At 42.2% G+C, this 21,098-nt stretch overlaps 1 protein-coding gene across 2 annotated transcripts in view; it reads right to left on the minus strand.

The window, feature by feature from the left end:
• The window catches only part of CDS1 (CDP-diacylglycerol synthase 1), a 71,900-nt gene extending 55,783 nt beyond the window's left edge, over nt 1-16,117 (minus strand). For both annotated transcript variants that reach the window (XM_058433211.1, XM_032147158.2), the window contains exon 1: nt 15,511-16,117. In XM_058433211.1, the coding sequence (XP_058289194.1) occupies nt 15,511-15,627 (117 nt within the window). In that variant the 5' untranslated portion in view covers nt 15,628-16,117. The remainder of the gene's footprint in view (nt 1-15,510) is intronic.
• Nucleotides 16,118-21,098: the final 4,981 nt, after the last annotated feature.

Raw genomic sequence — 21,098 nt, forward strand, 5'->3', positions numbered from 1 at the left:
ATGTCCCACCTCCAGCCCTAAGGCGGTTTTCTCCTATCTCAGTAGATGGAACATACAATCGGGTTTTATACCGAGACATGCCATTGCAGGAGACAGATGCCTTCCTCTTGCCTCAACTGCAAAGAGGCATTCCTTCCTCTTGTACTAATCCTCCTCAACACAGACCCTTTACAGGTGTCGGGCTGGGGGACGGTCAGGTCTTTCCCGTCCCACGAGGCCATATTTCAGACTATCACATGAGGAGAAACCTTGGACAATACCTGGCTTTCCTAGGCAGAGGTCCCTGCGGCCTTCCACAGTTTTTGTGTCTCTGGGTACTTGAGATTAGGGAGTGGTGATGACTCTTAAAGAGCATGCTGCCTTCAAGCATCTGTTTAACAAAGCACATTTTGCACAGCCCTTAATCCATTTAACCCTGAATTTGACACAGCACATGTTTCAGAGAGCAAGGGGTTGGGGGTAAGGTTATAGATTAACAGCATCTCAAGGCAGAAGAATTTTTCTTAGTACAGAACAAAATGGAGTCTCCTATGTCTACTTCTTTCTACACAGACACAGTAACAATCTGATCTCTCTTTCTTTTCCCCACAGCGCCCGCCACCACGCCCGGCTAATTTTGTTTTTGTATTTTTAGTAGAGATGGGGTTTCACCGTGTTAGCCAGGATGGTCCTGATCTCCTGACCTCGTGATCCGCCCGCCTCGGCCTCCCAAAGTGCTTGGATTACAGGCATGAGCCACCGCGCCCAGCCTTCTTCATGGTTTTCATATAGGCATGGATTCCTTCTCTTTCTCCCAGGAGTGGAAGTGAAGAGAAGGAACTGCTTTCTATCTGTGCTGGGGAGAAGGACTAAACTGATTTAATTCCTAATGAGTCAGCAGTTTGGTGAACGAAGAGTGAGGAAGCTCAAGACCTCTATAATGATAGAGAATGGTCAAGGGACTTAGTAACATTGCTTCGTTTCTTTTGAGGCAGGGTCAATAAACTATTGATTGGCTACACATTGTTCTTTGCATCATAAATTCCAGGAAGATAAGGGGTGAGGCAGCCAGTCTGAAACAAAATGCCTTTAAGTAATTGCTCACTTGATAGTGAGCACTTGATAGTGCAATTGCAGTGCACTATCATGACTCACTACAGCCTCACCGTCCCAGGCTCAAGCGATCCTCCCACCTCAGCCACTCAAGTAGCTGGGACTACAGGTGGAGCCACCACACCTGGCTAATTTTTTGTTATTTTTTGTAGGGACAGGGTCTCCCTATGTTGCCCAGGCTGGTCTCAAACTCCTGGACTCAAGCGATCCTCCCACCTTGGCCTCCCAAAGTACTGGGATTACAGTTGTGAGCCACTGCTCCCACAACACTGTATTTTATAGACAGAAATCTGCTTACCTCACGCATCGGCTCTGTGGTCCTATCCTACACTAATTAATTATAATTGATAAAGCCTCCTTATTTTTTTTTAATTTGAACTGCAAAGGGAAAGACTGGTCCCCAAATCTTTCTCCGCAGCCCTGTTCTATTCCCCACTGAAGGAAGGAGGTGACTGGTTGGTCCAGTGTACTACTTTACCAATCCAATCAGGAGTTACACTTTGTGGTGGATCCCAATGCTTGGATAAGAGAAAACCAAATGTGTCTCAACATAACATAAAATGCCTGAGTAAAAGGCAAATCTGATTACATCATCCACCTACCTCCTCATCACAGGGTATAAACCCAGCCTCCTCTTACTCTCCAGCCAGGGCTTTGGCCACACCCACCCAGCCACTCCAGGCTCGGCAGAACTAAAGCTTCTGCGCTCCCCACAGCGTGAAGAGTCGTAGCCTCTCAATATTGTGCTACAGTATTCTTCTATTTATAACTTACGCTCTTCCTCTTTGAGCCTGGCTTTGCCTGACTGGTGCCTATTTATCTTTAAGGTATCAGCCTAGATGTAATTTCTAGAAAACTCTTCTTCAGGGAGCCTGTCAAGGGTAAAATAATGCTTCCCTCCCCACTTCCCCCACCAAGATATTCATGTCTTAATCCCAGAACATGTGAAGATGTTGGTACAATTCAAGGGAGAATTAAGGAAGTGGGCAGGATTAAGTTTGCTAGTCAACTGATCTTGACGTGGTGAGCTTATCCTGGATTATACAGGTGAGTCTAATATAATCACAAGGGTCCTTATAAGTGGAAGACTGGAGGATCAGAGTCAGAGATGACAGAAGCAGAGGTACAGTGATGCTGGTTTTGAGCAAGGTGTAAGGGGCCACCAGCCAAGGCATGCCGTTAGTCTCTAGAAGCTAGAAAAGGCAAGGAAACAGATTTTCCCCTACAGCCTGCAGAAGGAACATGGTCCTACCGGGACATCTTCACTTTAGCCTAGGGAGACCCATTTTGGACTCCTGACCTCCAGAACTGTAAGGTAAGCTTATATTGTTTTAAGACACTAAGTTTTTAGTGATTTGTTTTGCAGCAATCAGAAGCTAGGGGAGCTCCTCAGCCCATTTTGTGCAGCTCTTTGCATGCCAACATTTGTATGACATGTTTTGATTGCCTGTTCACCCAGCAGTCTCACCCACCATGGCCATTCCTGCAACCAGAAGCTTGGTGACTTTGTGCTGAGGGAATTTTGACTGTCATCTCTCTATCCTCAAATGGAATCGGGCCAAGTCTTCCAGGCTACAAGATTGCTGCTCTGTTTTCTGCCATTCCTAAGATGCTATCTACAATATTCAAATCTTACTTAATTTTAAGGCCCATTTTAAGACTTTCCTAGATGTTTGGCTCCTTCTGATCTTCCTCCAGTGATATCTCATTCTATTATAAATTAAGATCATACTATTTTGTATGGTTTCATGTATGTAAGTCTTAAATTCCAAATTAAGAATAAAGATCACTAGAAGAAAAGAACTCCATGGAATTACACAAAAGAACAGAGAAAATGAAGGAGTTTCACTCAAAATCTGAATTATTACTGCCATCCCAAACTTGTTTTTTACCTGAGATCTTATTAATGATTGGTCCTCACAGGTACATCACTTTTTGAGGGCTAAGATAAATAATGCCTCTAGCTTTTCTGCCTTGCCCTCATTTAGAGCGAAAAACAAGTATGGTTGGCCCCCTCATATTTGTGGGTTCCATATTCGTGAATTTAACCAGCCTCAGATGAAAAATATTCAAAGGGAAAAAAAAGGTGACTGAATCTGTACTAAACACGTAGACTTTTTTCTTGTCATTATTCTCTAAACAATACAGCATACTATATTGTACAACTACAGTATGCAACTATTTATGTAGAATTTATATTGTATGAGGTATTATAAATAATTGAGAAATAAAAATAAAAGCCCAAGCCCCCCGGCTGACTGAACAAACCCCTTCTTGGCCAAAGGGACACTAGAGAAACTTCAGAAACTGAGTTCCAGCCACGATGGGACAGGAGGTTGGACATGCCTCATTATGCCCCTTCCTTATTAACTTTTAGCCAGAATTCTTTCCTAAGGAGTAAGCAGAAACCAGCTCTAGAAAACAACAGAGTGCCCCTTCTTTTAACACCTTTAGCTAGTCATCTGAGGCTGCTACTGGACTCTCCTTCTTTGCAGCTTTGATATGACAGCTTGCCAGTTTCACAATGCATCCCTTTCCTAAAAACTGACCATCACCAGACCGATTTTGGCCATTTCTTGGATGATGTGCACTGAGGGTTTTCATGTCCTGTGCTTCACCTTTAGGAGCACTTTGGGAGCCCGAGGCAGAAGGACTGCTTGAGCCAAGGAGTTTGAGACCAGCCTGGACAACATAGGGAGACCCCATTTCTACAAAAACAATGTAAAAATTAGCTGGGCATGGTGGTGCATGCCTGTGGTCCCAGGTACTTGGCAGGCTGAGGTGGGAGGATCACCTGAGCTTGGGAAGTTGAGCCTGCAGTGAGCCATGACCCATAGATAAGGAGAGCCAACTGTGTATATATGGCAAGATAAAGCAAATTTAGCAATCTCTTAATAACTGTTAAGTCCTAGGTATGCTGATGATCATTGTACTAACCTTTTAACATTTCGATATTATTAAAAAGTTACAATAAAAAGGTAGGGAAAACTTCAAAACTAATATTGAGACTCAGGACATATTACCCTAAAATATGACTATAGAGAACTAGAATATGCCACCTCAAAATATACTTCTTTGGTATATTTCAAGATTATAATTCTGAGAAACTGCAGACACATTAGTGGCTCTGAAATGCAGTTATTTCGTAAAAAAATTTATATCTATAAAGGAATATTGTTTTAAATTAGTAAGTATTTGTATACTTTAGTATACAAATTAGTAAAGTATTTGTATAAGGAAGACAGCTGCTCTGAGACTTTTATTACCTGAGAGACTATCCGCATAACAAGACAGCCTTTATTCACCATGCATTTCCTCCCGTTACCCTCCCAGAACTTGCGTGGCCAGCACCCCTTAGAAGCTGAATAGGTTCCTTTCAGTATCTCAGGGTGCTATATAAACTTCAAAAATCTGATCCTTCTTTCCTGTTTTGTTTTGCACATATATAATTAAACAAGAGAAAAATGGTTTTTCTCTTGTCTTATGTCAATTTAATTTGTAGCCCAGCCAAGAAACCTAGAAGGGTTTTCACTCTCCTACACTAAATAATATATTGATTGGGGTGAAAAAAGAAAAATAGCTCTGAGCTGACCCAGCTATGTGAGGTATGTAAAATTTATCAGGCCCCAAAGTATGGGACTTCAGTCACACCTCCACACCTGTGCCTGGGAGCAATTACTTAAAGGCATTTTGTTTCAGACTGGCTGCCTCACCCCTTATCTTCCTGGAATTTATGATGCAAAGAACAATGTGTAGCCAATCAATAGTTTATTTTAATCTAAATCCTTGTTAAACAATTTAGGAACTGCCTTTTCTTTTTTCCTTAAAAACCCACTTGTAGGCCAGCACGGTGGCTCATGCCTGTAATCCCAGCACTTTGGGAGGCCGAGGCGGGTGGATCACTTGAGGTCAGGAGTTTGAGACCAGCCTGGCCAACATTGTGAAACCCCGTCTCTACGAAAATACAAAAACTAGTCAGGTGCAGTAGAGTGCGCCTGTAATACCAGCTACTCAGGAGGCTGAGGCAGGAGAATCGCTTGAATCTGGGAGACAGAGGTTGCAGTGAACCAAGATTGCGCCACTGCACTCCAGCTTGAGTGACAGAGCAAGACTCTATCTAAAGGAGAAAAAAAAAACCACAAACCTTGTAACTGCTGCTAATCAGAGTGTATACTCAGCGCAACTTGAATCTAAGCTCCAGAGTGGCCATCCTCAAGCTTTGAGCTCAAATAATCATACATTTGAAATTCATTATTTAAGGTGACAGAGGATGCAAACATATGTTGTAAACCTATCAAGACAAAGAAGGAATACCTCTGAGAGGATAAGTCACCCAGATCACTAGCTAGTATCCTTATCTTCTTGTATACTTTGTACACCTTTTTGTATCAACCTCATATTTATTAAAAGCAGTATACATTATTATAAATGGGACTACTACAAGCAGAATTCCAGGGGGCACTATCTACATTGAACTCTACGTGAATAGTGCCCCACAGAATTATTCGAAGCCTCAACTCTGAGACAGTTCAAGTACAAGCATAGTAAGTAGATGAAAAAATAAAAAGCACAACCTTGAAAGACGAGTCTAATTTGGTTTTCCGAATCTGGATTTTTATATATTGAGATAAAATGTGAACTTCCAGATGGGCTTAATAAATATTCATTGACCCACAGACAGCCCCACATTGTTTGTGAAATGACCTGCTTGGGACTGGATGGTAGCAGTCAGCCAAAACTTAACTGTCAAGGTGTCTGATCCCACCTGGGTCACCCAGGTGATGAAGTCAGATTGGCTACATCAGCCTTGCAGAAAGCTCTTAAATAGCTGGCCATGGGTTCCAGCAAATAAAGGGAACTGAAACCATAGCCAGGAAGCAGAAAAGCAACACTGCTTTCTTAGCTGCGATGTTTGCAAAAAGCAGCTATAAATTTCCGTAGATGAGAGTCCACTCTGGACTGGACTCTTTTTTCTCCCATCCTGTGCCTTTCAATTTCATATTTTAAAAGTTTAAAATTTTGACAGTTCTGAGAAAATGTTAAGCAAACAAACATTCAATGACATAACCTGAAAAATATCTTTCACCTCATTTTGAGGATAAGAAAATAAGTAAAAACTTAGATAATAAACTTGGCGTATCTCAGGGATGATCAAAAACCAATTGGTTGGCTGGGCACAGTGGCTCACGCCTGTAATCCCAGCACTTTGGGAGGCCGAGACAGGTGGATTACTTGAGGTCAGGAGTTCAAGACCAACCCGGCCAACATGGTGAAACCCCATCGCTACTAAAAATACAAAAATTAGCTGGGCTTTTGTGCTGCGTGCCTGTAATCCCAGCTACTTGGGAGGCTGAGATGGGAGAACTGCTTGAAATGGGGCGGGGGGGGGTCAGTGGCGAAGCTTATAGTGACCCAAGATCGTGTGCCACTGCACTCTAGCCTGGGTGACAGAGTGAGACTCTGCCTCAAAACAGAAACAAACAAACCAAAAAAATTGGTCATTAATGAAATTACTTCCTCTCCATTTCTAGAGTTGTTTCAAAATGTGATGTCATTCTCATTAAATAAGTTCTGAAACATTTCTCAACCAAATAAAGTATAAACAGCTTTATAGCTTTATAGCTTTTATGAAATAAAAGCTAATGATTTCTTATAATTGATCATAAGTGATGAAATACTTGAAGTGCTGTTTTAAATCTAGGCACCTGAAATCACCCAATGACAGGCTTTCAGCTAAAAATTTCTAATCCAATGCCAACATTTCATAGATTCAAAAAGACCAAATTAGTCCAAAATCACACTAGGTAATAACAAAGTAAAAATTTTCTTAATGTTTTAAATTGATTTTATACATTTAGGACCACACATCTGATTTCTCCTTTACATTTTTTAATTAGAAAATTTAAGGTAAATCCTGGCTCTAAATACCATGATTCTGAGCAGGGCATTTAGGCTGTCAAATTCCAATTTTCTCATAATGTAAACTAAACCTATCTCCCTTGCCTATATAATCATTAAAAGACTAAAATTGATATTAAGTATAAGCAAGTATTTTGCAAATTATAAATTATTTTGCACTAAAAAATTAGTTTATATCATTATTCCATGCAGTAAAAGTCCATAATTCAAGAGATTAATATATTTTACAATCAGTTGTTGAGCAACAAACAAATCCTGACACCACCTCTTTTCTCAAAGAGTATAAAAAAGCCACAAAAAAGTAACATTCAAGCAGTGTCTTGCTTATAATAGGCACTCAACAAGCATTTACTGAATGCACAGAACCAAACCAAGCCTCAAGAAATATGTTTATAATTTCCTAAATGACCCATGTTCTTTACACTGAACTAAAATCTGTATTTTTGGAAAAGACATCCCCAAATATAGAATGGTTAAAGGAAAACAAACACGCCAGACCCCTGTATTTATCTGTGTTATCTGGGAAGAAATGTGAGAGTCTATTTTACAAAAATGAAATTCATAAACACATAAAGAATACTCATACTACATGTACATATATCTTAATTTTTCTTCATAATTTTCCAGAGGACATTAAATTATCCCACTTTTCCCCAGTATATTTTGACAAACAAAATATTGTTTGTGTTAAAAAGGAAAAGAAATTTTTATTTTGAAGAATATGAGTCTCATTAAATTATCAGGCCCCGAGAGGCATTTAAAATGTGTCAGCAGTCATGTCTCTCACCGTTTGAGCTAAACAATTACCTCTTCCAGCCACTTGCTATGTTGGCTCTGGACTGATACCAGGTAGCCATAAAGACACTGTAACTCATACCTTACATTTTAAAGCTGAATAGCCAATCATTCATCAATATTATCTCTGTAAGGCAATGAGAATTCCTGTCAAACAACTTTGTACCAGCCCATTCCTTGTTCCTTTTTGCCTTTAAAAACTTGCTTATAACAAAGGCCAACCAAGGCACTCCCCCGGGCAACTTGGAAGTATGTCCCAGGCAGTGTACTCACTTTGGCTCAAGTAAAGTCTTTAAATTTGGCTCAAGTATTGTCTTTAAATTCTATGTTATGCCTCCGCTTCTTCCTTAGGATGACAGCATCAAAAAAACCCACTGTGGTACACATCCAAAGCCTGATGTAGTTGATGACATTCTATGGTAGTATCTCTCAAAATAATAAGAAAATGAATTCTTTAAAGATCATAAACAGTAAGTGAAAATTCATATGGTAACCCTCAGATATTCTTTAGAAATCTCAAGTTAACTACCATTCCTAACCCGCACATAGCTTACTTTACATTACCATGCCTTCAGATTCACTCTTTCATTAGTATAACTTGAGTATTCCTGGAAACTCTTGCTAGAGTTCATGTTATTTACAAGAATTTCTAAAAGACACATCAACTCTTTGAAAGGAAGCATCAACGAACAGTTTAGTCCTAAGACTCTCTGAAAACGTTTGCCTCAAAATCCTTATCTGGCTTATCCACTAACCCCAAATTGTTACATTGTGACCCTTACCCAATCCTAATCAATTCCCCACACTGAAAGACCTGCCTTAGGCCGGGTGCGGTGGCTCATGCCTGTAATCCCAGCACCTTGGGAGGCCAAGGCAGGCAGATCACAAGGTCAGGAGATTGAGATCATCCTGGCTAACATGGTGAAACCCCGTCTCTACTAAAAATACAAAAAACTTAGCCAGGCGTGGTGGCGAGCGCCTGTAGTCCCAGCTGCTTGGGAGGCTGAAGCAGAACAATGGCGTGAACCCGGGAGGCAGAGCTTGCAGTGAGCTGAGGTCGTGCCACTGCACTCCAGCCTGGGCAACAGAGCGAGACTCTGTTTCAAAAAAAAAAAAAAAAAAAGACCAGCCTTAAACCAAACTTCCAATTCTCAAATAAGTTACACCTTGCCTCTCCCCTTCTGAAATACTACCAAGGCTCTGTGGAAGTTTTCCTCACTGCAGTAAGCTAAAAACCCAGCTCTCTCTTACCACTTGGCTGGGTTGCTGATATTTTGGAAGCCAGCATTTTTAAAAAATGTTATTAAATGAAATGAATATGCTGTGCATGATAAAAGCTGAATCATGGAAAATTATTTAGGTAGTAATACTGACTGATAATTTATCAACAATTAGGGAGTATCAGCCCAAACAGTAGTCCAGAAATCTAGATCTAAACATTAATATTTTATTAATGGCCTAGATCTAGATGAAAAACTATAGAAAATGTTCATTACACTTACAGGTGACATCAGCACAACCTGTAGTGAAGTGTACCAAAATGAAGTAATTTACAAAAACACAATAAGGCTTTTACAATAACAAAATAAAGTAGACAAAATGCAGTGTTGAATCCCGGATTGTATCCCAGGGCAGTAAACAGACAGTGGAACAACCAGTGAATTTCTGAATAGTATCTGCATCTAAGATGATATTATAGCTATGTTAATTTCTTAAGTTTTGACCGGCGTACCATGGTTATGCAAGATACAAACCTTATGGGAAAGTCAGTGAAAAGTACACAGAAATCTTTGTAATGCTTCTGTAAATGAAACCAACCACCTTTACAAAAACTGTAACAGTGAGAAAATCATAACAGTGAAAAAAAATCTGACCTAACCAACTCTATCTTGCCTTTAAGCTTCAAGCTGCCCATGGTCATTCCCAAGTGAGGACCAAGCTAACTTTGGAAGAAATTTAGTTTATAGGTTAAATGATAATAGCTCTTCCCTAAACTAAACTGCCTTTATGAAACTAATAAAAGGTCACAAGTTTAGGATTATGAGAGGGAAGTGAATTTTGCTGTGATTACATGTAAACAACTACCAGCCACTGCTCTGGAGATCACAAGATTTGTAACTTCTCCAATTACTTCTATACATAGTATCACTATTAAAGAAGCTAAGATTGGCCTTTTAAAAGATAGACTACTTTCAGATTTTTATATTTCTGATGACTGGATAACTCCTCCCAAACCAGCAACCCCTATGGCCTACCATCCAGAAGTGGACTCAGCATACAAGGACCATTTTCCATATCCCCGTAATTGCCTCCCCAACCAATCAGCAGCACCTATTCTCTAACCCCCCTGCACACCAAACTATCTTTTAAAAAGTCTAGCCTCCAAATTTTTAGGGAGGTTAATTTGAGTAATAATAAAACCCTGGCCTCCTGTTTAGCCGGCTCTGTGTGCATTAAACTCTTTTTCTCTATTGCAATTCTCCCGTGTTGATAAACCAGTTCTATCTGGGCAGCAAGCAAGAAGAACCTGTGGGGTGGTTACATAAATCAAAGTTGTTCCAAAATTAAAAGTTTATTTGAAAATAATAATGTATTGGCTGGGCACAGTGGCTCACGCCTGTAATCCCAGCACTTTGGAAGGCCGAGGCGGGTGGATCACAAAGTCAGGAGATCGAGACCATCCTGGCTAACATGGTGAAACCCCGTCTTCTACTAAAAATACAAAAAATTCTCTGGGCATGGTGGCGGGCGCCTGTAGTCCCAGCTACTCGGGAGGCTGAGGCAAGAGAATGGCGTGAGTCCGGGAGGCGGAGCTTGCAGTGAGCTGAGATCGCAACACTGCACTCCAGCCTGGGTGACAGAGCGAGACTCCGTCTCAAAAAAAAAAAAAAAAATGTATTTATGAAAGAACCTGCACACATCTCAAATGGAGGAGAGACGTTAACTGATCTCTGGATTGTTTTCCCCTCAACTTCACAAACCAAAATCTCTAAGTAGCAGCCCCATGCACAAACACACAGGGACCTTACCTGAAAGCACACTATTCCACGTGTGCTCCCCTTGACTGGCCACAGCCTCAATGTGCACCCTCCTTTCTCCCACTTCAGGGTCTAGCAAGTGAAGGAAATCAAAATATTTCACCCCAAATTATACTTCTTTGACATATTTTGAGATGGCTGTTCAGAGGGCCTGCAAACAAACAGCCCTGCAAAGCTGTCTTTTGTGAGGGAGATTTGCATCTGTAGAGAAAATCTGCATTGATGCAACTTGGCCTTCTCTGAAGGTTCTCTCTTGTCTGGATCTAGGAAAGATTAACTGAGAGTCTGACACTTTTAAAATTCTGAAAGAAATATTCACCGTCTATTCTCTCTGAGGGCTGCTCCCTATGAGGTTTCATCTACATGACAGGACCACCTTTGTCTCAAGATGGTATATAAGCTTCTGCGCCTCTTGGGGTTCAGGTAATCACTCTGTCTCCCTCCTTCCATCCCACATGTTAATTTGTATGCCATTTCTCCGATTAATTTACCTGTCGTCAGTTTTTTCTGGCAAGTCTTCAGAGGGCAGAGGGGAAGTTCTCCCTTGGTCTCTACATGTCATGTCTTAGCTCTTTCTGTTTCAATGCTCTTTCCCACTCAACCCATTAGATCTTCACCAGCCCACTTCCCTGCCGACCTGAATCTGTGGTCATCCACTTCAATCTTGGCTTCGCTGACTCTCTAATTCCCTACATCCTGGACCTCTGGCACTCCCCAGGCCTAAATCACTCACATTGCTTTTCTTCTTCTCAGCTATTAAATGGGGATATTCCTAACACACAGTCACACAACACTGAATGTGACTGGAACACATTTGAACTGTTATTTTTGGGAAGTGTGATATGAAATGACCAAAAGGTAACGATTATAAAACTATACAGAATTATCAAACTCAGTGAAGATTCAACTGAACACAACTTTATTGTTTATAATTTAATTGTATATATACCAAATTATATATAAATATATACAAATATAAATATTTATGAATTGAGTTAAACCAAGTTGTTTCTAAGATCCCTTGAAGCTCACTGGTTCTGAGTTCCTACTTTACTAACTGAAGGCATCCAACACTTGATCTTCTCCTTTCTGCTTTTCAAAATGTTCCTGTATCCGCCCTTCATTCTGTCTTTCTTTTCTTAAGGAAGGGACATGCATCCCTCTTTTCTTTCCTTGGATATCCCAATAATCCATAGTCTCTACCCCATGTTTGCTTTCTTTTTCCTAGGGCCTACCCATTGTCTTCAACATCTTTACTCATTTGACTTTCATACAAATATATATTTCCCCTCCTCTGAAAAGAAAAATCTTCATTAATCCTCCTGTCTCTCTAGTTGCCATCCTGTATTCCTTTCACTGCCACTTTGTAACAGTAACTACCAACATTTCACCTCTCAATTTCCTCAACCTAAACCTGCTTCTACTTAGATCTTTTGCTAAACTCCATGTTCTGTCTCAGCCCTTAATCCTAAGTACTACTGATGATGTCTGATGATGTCCTCTAAGCCAGGGGTCCCCAACCCCGAGGCCACAGACCAGTACCGGCCTGTTAAGAACTGGGCCTGTTGGGAACCAGCTGCAGAGCAGGAGGTGAGTGGCCTGCGAGCGAAGCTGCCTCTGTATTTACAGCCACACCCCATCGCTCGCATTACCGCCGAGCACTGCCTCCTGTCAGATCAACAGCAGCATTAGATCCTCACAGGAGCTTGAACCCTGTTGTGAACTGCACATGCGAGGGATCTAGGCTGCATGCTCCTTATGAGAATCTAATGCCTGATGATCTGTCACTGTCTCCCATCACCCCCCAGGTGGGACTGTATAGTTGCAGGACAACAAGCTCAGGGCTCCCATGGATTTTATATTATGGCGAGTTGTATAATTATTTCATTATATATTACAATGTAATAATAATAGAAATAAAGTGCACAATAAATGTAATGTACCTGAATCATCCTGAAACCATTCCCCCAACCCATCTGTGGAAAAAAGTGTCTTCCACAAAACTGATCCCTGGTGCCAAAAAGTTTGGGGACCACTGCTCTAAGCAATGCCTCCTCCTTTTGCTCTCAGGACCTTCATTATCTCTTCCTCTGTATGTCCAACCCTGTGTCTAGAATGCTGATTCAAGAAAAAACCCAACACGTCCTTTGCTTAGAACACCCTACCCAAACCCTTGTAAACCTGGTGAGTCCCAGGAATCCCTTCATTCCCAGCTCAATCCTCATCCACTGTTTAGAGCTTTTCCTACAGTCTCCAGGTAGAGGCCAAGGATGCCCTCTATGCTAACAAGGAGCCTTGTACAGACTTCTAATAAATCTAACTCATATATGTCTCCTGCAGGGTTTACTGAAGAGGTCCCTTGTCATTTTTCAAGTACCACTCCATCATTTAACACTTGGGAACATTGCCCTGCAGGTAAGAAGTATTTTTTTCACTTGCTAATTATCTGGAGTACAGAGCCTTCTCTCAGCATAAGTCACCAGTCCGGAACAAAGGGAGTGTCATGTTAATAACACCATTATTAAAAGACTACAAAATGGCAATGCATGGGAGTGTATTATAATAGCAGAATATAATGTACCTCCTTCATTTCTTTCACTAATTCCCCAAGAGTTTTGCCTTTACTGCAATGGAACAGAGAAGGCCTTTAATGAGTTTGAATTGACCAAATATTAACCAGCCTCCAGTGTGCAAACTGATTTTAAAATAGCCCTTGACCTGGAAATATAGGTGTATTCAAATACACACCCTGATAAGAAAGGACAGACAGGGATAGAGTTCAACATCTATAAGCTTGCCAAGTCAAAAGTTCCTCATGATAAACTCTAAAAGTAGAGCAGTATTTTAGATATGGTTTGAATATGTTCATCCTTGTCTAAGAAATCTTGACAAAACAGGTTACATATAGCAAAGTCTACTTTCAGAAAACAAAATCCAGCTGGACATGTGTCAATAAAAACCAACAGTACTGCACTGATAAATAAATAAATATGCAGCAAGGTAACCCAGTCACAGATAGCTAGAGACAACAGTTCTAATGAGTCAAATCACATGACAGAAGTAGTTTCCATTTTAAATATATTATGGTGTTAAAAAAAGAAAAAACTTAATTCCAAAGGTATTTTATGCATGGCTTCCTGAACATCTTTTCTCTTACAAAAGCTTGTTAGCTTTGTCGAGTTAAGGAAGTCAACATAGAGAAGCTGGTATTTCCTTGATGCGAAACTATACCAGTGCTAAAAACAAAACAAAACAAATCCCAACCTAATTAATTCTATTTTGGGTCTAGTTTCCAAGGCAGTTTTCACAGACTATTCTCAGCCCACTGTTTCTAGTTTTGTAACTTCAACCTTCAGTAGCTGGAAATTGTTATATTTTGGGTAATTCCTTGACACATTTGTTCTATTACAGACTCATTTTATTCTACTTACTATCAAGGGTAAGGGGAAAAAAGTGTCACTGCATTGATTCTAAGGTTTTAGTACTAAGAATCACGTTTATGTTTATGTCGTGGTATCATGTGATACGTTCCTATTAGGGCTTTGTAATTTGGGTTACATCAAATTCATCAACATCAACTTTCGGGTGGAATCCTCCCCAAATCAGAACTGCCAGCTAATCTCAGCAACCACATAAATCAGAAGAAAAGGAATCAGGAAACTTAGATTCTAGTTTCAAGAGCCACGAATTTGACCTTGGGCAATCTACCTCACTTCTGTAACTCAAACTGCAATGCCTGCTTCCAAAGTATGCTTCTAGAAACAGTTTACGTGTTTTGGGTTTCTCAAATAAAATGGAATTTTCTAAACAGACGGTTTGATACAACAATCTATTCTCTGGCCCAATTTCCCAAACCATCCAGTCCATAAGGTCATAAAACTGCATTTCTTCACAAGTTCTTACTTGCACCACTGTATTACCAAACACACGCCCGAATTCCTTTTCTAGCTTTAAGTAATATCACATCTACTTATTCTTAAATGTGAAAGAAGAGTAATCTATAGAAAAGGAAGTGAAAAGTCTTCATGAATTAACGTCGGGTTATATGAAATCTACTGGTAGACAGAAGAATTGCACTGTCTGCCGTGTACTCAAAAGAAGCTGGAAGATTACTATTATGTCACGTGCATGATACTCTCAAACCTCCAAAATCTATCATACTGAAAAATGATGGAGAAAATGAAAGTGCAGATGGGGCAGCGCGAGAAGCCAAGCCTCCCGCGTCAGGATCCAATGAAATGATAAGAGCCGACGGTGGCACGTCTCTAGTCCTTACTAACTTTGTTCTCTCTACTGAGAAGAGAGGTGAGGTGGCAGCTACTAACTGCACTGCAGCCCCTAGGAGGGCAGGTTCCCTCCTGATTCCAGCGTCGGCCCCAGATCCTGAAAAAGGGACCGGAAGACGAACCTAAACTGTAAGCCGGGTTGAGTAGCCCATTTCTCCCGGGCAGCGGCCGCGGTCACCCTGGGAACCGCACCGCCACTGGGATCCCGGGTCCCGACCCCCTCTGGGGAAGGAGGAAGCAGTGCCAGGCAGGGAGGAAGGTGCACCGGCAGCCTGCAGCCTCACCTGACGCTGGACGAGCCCCACCCTTGCTCTCAGATGTCCCGCTTCCAACCAGGACCCAGCCAGGGCGCGGCGTCCGCCTCTCTCAGCTCCACTTACTTTGTCGCTAGTGCTCTCGGTTTCGTGGTCGCCGCCGGCCGCCTCTCCCTCGCGGGGTGGCGGCGACACCGCTTCCCCGGGGCCGGGGCAGCTTCCCCGGTGCCTCAGCTCCAACATCTTCCGCTCCCGCGCTGCCGTGGCGGCCTCCTCAAGCACCCCGAAACCTGAGCTGCAAGCAGGGTTCTGCAGGCGGGGCGCCCCGCCACCTCGCAGCCGCGCCCTGGAGTCCCGCGGAGCCGCAGCCACTAAAGCGGCCCCACCATAGAGCGGCCGCCGCGCCGGTCACCTCCAAAACGGCATCAACGAGAGAGCGCTCGAGGCCGCCTGCAGCGAGCGCGGCTCCGGCGGAGGTCCCGGGCAGGCTCGGGGCGCCTGGCGCTAGCAGAGAAGGCGGAGACGCGGCCTCCGGTTGCCAGGTGCGCGTCTCCACGCAGAGGCCCAGGTGGGAGGAGGAGAAGGGGCGGGTAGAAAAGGAGGACTCTTGACCCGCTTTAGCGCGGCGCTGGGCTCCCGCCGCCACGCCGGCCCCTCCCGCCCCGCCCCGCCCCCCGGAGCCGGACTTGAAACAGGCTGGTCCCGGCCCCGCACACTTCTCCCTTCCCGGGCCTCCCGCACCGGGTCTCGCGCCGCAGGCCCCGCCCCTCTGCGCTGCACTGCGGTTCCCACAGTCCCGCCTCCCCGCGAGGTGACGTCAGGAGCCCGGCCCGCGACCCCGCCCCCGCCTCTGCCTGCTGGCAGGTGGGGCCCTGAGAAAAGGTGGGAGCGGCTGGGCGGGAGGAGGCTGAGGACCTGGGAGGCGGAGGCGGGGCCAGCGCGGGCTGGAAGTGAGCGTTGAGAACTTGAGGCTAGTCCCTGGGCCGCTGCTAGGGCTGGAGGAACTACTCAAAGACGCCCGCTAAATGTTGACAGCGCTCAACACTGCTCCTTTAAACGCCTCCCCGGCCTTGTCAGCTTGAGACGCGCGGCGGGTCGGAGGCTCACTGGACCAGAAACTTGTCTGGCAGGACGGACTGGTTGGCCCCGCGGCATTCCAGCCCAGTGTCATCACCTTGAAAACAGGAGATGCTTTTGCCTCACTGGGCGTCCAGAGGTGCGTCGGCCAACAGTTCCAATCACAACCGCAGCGCCGTCTCCCAGAAACTCAGTACTGAATCTCACAAAGGTCACCACCTAGGATCCCAACACAGTGTGAGATGCTGTGGGGCGCCGTTGCCCTCCAGCTAGTCTCTGAGCAGTGGTGGAGCTTGGGTTACCAAAGCGGGAACAGGAAGGGCACAAGATCTGCATTAATTCTAGTCCTAATCCTGTTAGAAGGTGATTAGTTTTCTTGACATGTATCCGCTACCCGGTCATTACTGACAAGCTAACAAATGGAAAAAAAAAAAAAAGAAAGAAAGAGAAAAAAGAAAAAAGGCAGGCCTTCACACAGGACAAGGTTCAGGAGAGCACCCTTATAGAAATAGATCAACTATATAAGTTCCTCAAGGTCTTTACTGACACCGTAAAAGTAAGTAAAGTGTTGAAAATTTACTAACAAATGAGCAAAACCAAAAGTCAAAGTAGGATGCGTTGAAAAGCAGAACACAAAGACATCATTTTACCTCACCAAACAGATCTTTGAAGCTTTGCGGTTTGGGTTGCACGTTTTCAAAAGAATGTCGAGAAACCATAATTTGTTCTTTATGGGGAGGATAACGGAAATGACAGAGAAGATTTGAAAGTAAGTCCCTACTGAACAGAGAACTATGGGGTGACTACATTAATAAATTGTCCAGTTGTTTGGAGGATCAGAAATGAAGGACTGCTTGATAGTGAAGAAGATAATCAGAATAATGGCTGAAGAAGCTAGTGAAGCCAGTAGTAGGGTTTCCATCTCTGGCTACCACCCTACCCTGCATAAAGAATTAGAAGTGCTCCATTCTAACTCTCTGGAAGTCAAGAAGCCTGAGTTCTAGTGCTGCCAATGCCACTAATTGCATGGCCTTGGTAAGTTATTAAGCCTCAGTGTCCTCAGCTATAAACAGATAGTAAGGATGGCCTCTGTGGTCCCTTTTCGCTCTCAGACAATCAGAATCCAGCCTTTGCTTTTCCCCATGGCCCAAGAAAAGGAGACCTACTACACAAGGTACCTGAACAACTTCCTGTTTCCCCTTTCCCTAGTCCACTCATGGCCTCTTTGACTTTTTCCCTTTGCTGCAGGAGGAAAAAAGAGAGTGAGAGGAGTGACAGAGGGGAGCAACAGAGGACAGTAGTGCGTGACAGAAGAAACAGTATTCCCCAACCCAGGAAAAGTGGGACCAATGCAAAGACTGCCAAAATAGAATGTGAGGTTCTACTTACCTCACCTCTCTTAAGCTCTGCTCCTTCTTGTGTTTTAGCTAAGAGAGCAATTTCTTTCAATCTTCGTCATTATAGTTATTACCACTAGTTGAGTGAATAGACTGAGCCCAGACAGCAGGAACCGGCTTATTCATCTTTACAGGTCTAGCTCTTTCCACAGTGCCAAAAACCACCCTTCTATAGGTAACAATGTTTGCTGAAGAAGTGAATGAAGAAATGATGGGATGGCAAAGGTACGGCATAACAAGGGAAATATATACAGTCATATGTTGTTTAACAGTGGGGATACATTCTTAGAAATGCATCATTGTGCAACATCACAGGGTATACTAAACCTAGATGGCATAGCCTACTGCACATCCAGGCTACATGGTATAGCCTATTACTTAGACAACTCTAACAGAACGGTAAGTATTTGTGTATCCAAACATAGAAAAGGTACTATAAAAATGTGATATTATAATCTTATAGGCTACAGTGGTATATGTGGTCCATTGTTGACCGAAACATTGTTATGCAACCCATGAATGTATAGTATTTATGGTTTCTTCATTTAAAGTCTATTTTAGACTTACATAGATACTCACTTTTCTTCATTTTCACTTTATATCAGAGAGAAGTTGATGTTAATACTTATTAAAAGGGGTTGTAGTAATGACTTTATTTTATTTAAGATATAGTACAATATGCTCAACCACAACTGCTTACAGAACTCTGTGTTCTCAGACTTTTTCAATATCTTTTTTCTTATTTTTCCTTTTTCTTTCTTTTTTATTTTTATCTTTCATTTTCATTCAGGGAACTTATGTTCTCTAAATTTATTGTATTTGTGTTTGGTGACACAAAATCTGGCGTGCAATGGTTTCTAAGGCTTTACCTGTTAATTTTTCTTGAATTTATCCTGCTGAAGGGCTTCATGGAAACCCTAAGCATATGCATGGGCCTAATCATGTAGTACAACCCAGCCAGCACTTCTTGGATTGATTTTAAGATTTTCCAGCCGGGCGTGGTGGCTCACATCTGCAATCCCAGCACTTTGGGAGGCCGATGCATGAATATCTCTTGAGCCCAGAAGTTCAAGACCAGCCTGGGCAAATGGAGACCCCATCTCTACACAAAAATTTAAAAATTAGCTGGGCATGGTGGTGTGTGCCTGTAGTCCCAGCTACTTGGGAAGCTGAGGCGGGTGGATTGCTTGGGCCTGGGAGTTCAAGGCTGCTGTGACCCCTGTTCACTCTACCTTACTCTAGCCTGGGTGACAGAGTGAGACCCTGTCTCAAAAAAAATAAAAATAAAAATTTTTCACCTTCTAACTCCTAATGAGGAATTTGCTAGAGAGATAAGAGAGAAAGTGCTAACATTATTGCTTATATGGTTTTTATTTTAGATTACTGTTTACCTTCTCTTTTGCTGGAAGTAATAAGAGCATAAGATGCAGAGATGTTGCCTGAAGTAGTGAGAGTAGATGAAGCAGTTTGTTACCACTCTTCCCTGAATACCCTCAGAATGTTCCCAGACTGATAAACATTCCCCTCTGGGGTGGGAATGTGAATCTGAGCTGCTTTTCACATCAGAGGCTCAAAGGTGCCCTGCTGGAATGTCCCCAGCTTGCCAGCGGCAGAAGAAATCTTCCTCAGCCAAGCGTTTCCAGTTGCTTAGATACCCAAGTTACAGCTTTTGTCGCTTGACCTATCTTTCTCTGTTGCCCTCTGTCAGCTTTGTTTATAAGTTGGAGGTAGGAATTTCTGATTTAGGCCACCAGAGAAACATTTTATGGGAAAATCTTGAAAAACAACTTGTATTTACATTTTTATTTTTAATGGAATTGCACAGGAAAACAATGGTGTACTATCAAGTATTGTAGTGAGAGAATATCAGAGGAGAGAGTGCTATGGTGTAGTTAGAAGTATGGAGTTTCTATACCAAGAACCCTGGGTTTGAATCATAGCTTGAACCTAGCTTGAATCATAGTTTGAATCTAGCTGTGACCTAATTTGCTTTCAGCAATATTTTCATCAAACACAGCTGAAGCTATATCCTAAATGACATGTTCATTCAAAACTTAAGTAATAATTCTTTACAAAACACTTTACAAAGCACTTTCGCATACATTATTTCATTTGTTCTACTCAACAAACTACAAGCTAGGCATAACAAATATCACTCCTGTTTTATAAGGAAAAAAACCTGAGGCTCAGATGTAAAGGGTTAGAAAGGAAATTTGGGATTGAAAGCTAAGTTTTTATGCTTCAAAACCTGCCTGGTCCATGATGTAGTACAAATATATAGCAGCAGAAACAAGCAACTTGTAAAGTTGGGGGTGGGGGATAGTTTGTTATACCAGGCACATAAATTCTGAAGCTAGCCTGAGTTCAACTCCCAGCTCTGCCACCTACTGGCATTAGGCAATTAGCTTCAGTGTCCTCATGTGCGAAATGAGGATAAGGTAATATTTTCCTCCTAGGATTCTTATGAAGACTAAATTGGTTAATATATGTAAAATACTTAGAATAGTGTCTGGCCGTTGTGAAGCACCACACAAGTGTTACTTATTATTATCATTCATATTATTGAAAGCTACATTTCTTCAGGAGAACAATATTTGACTTCTAAATTCACTAAACTGCAGCACCCCAGAGGACTGTGAAGAAATAAGGATATGCTGATATTGCTTTGGTGAGGTAGGTAGAAATTATGAAATGGGGTAGAGAGACTTTGCAAACAAGTACAAAGAATTCAGCCTACCCAATTAGTTAATTTGTGCCTTATCCTTCTGAGGTAGTACAATTAATGAATTTGGCATTCCCCATTATTAACTGAAATCAGTTACTACTCTTCTACCTTGTTTATAATATGACGACTGTGGAATTCCTTCAATTTCTAGGTTCTTCACTGATTCCTAGTAGCTCTAAGCAAATTAAATTTTGTTGATTTAATTTCTTTGTAAAGTAGGCAACATATTTCTATAATTTTATAAATTGTGCTTTTAAAAATGGGTATATGTGAGCTTTTTATACTGCATGGTTCAAGTATTTTGTTATTGTTGAATATGGGTATATATATATGTATTTAGAGGATATCATTTGGAGAAGTGGAAGAGATTGGTAACTGTCTTTAGAAGGGCCGCATCACTGATTTGCTTCAAATTATGTCAGTTATCCCTCTTCAACAAATTGCAGAAATCCGGAGGTATCAGTTAAAGTATGCGGCAAAAAACACTAATTCTGGTTGAGTTGGGCAGACAAGGA

The sequence above is a fragment of the Hylobates moloch genome, unplaced genomic scaffold (assembly GCF_009828535.3).
Source record: "Hylobates moloch isolate HMO894 unplaced genomic scaffold, HMol_V3 SCAFFOLD_2, whole genome shotgun sequence".
Classification (NCBI taxonomy): domain Eukaryota; kingdom Metazoa; phylum Chordata; class Mammalia; order Primates; family Hylobatidae; genus Hylobates; species Hylobates moloch.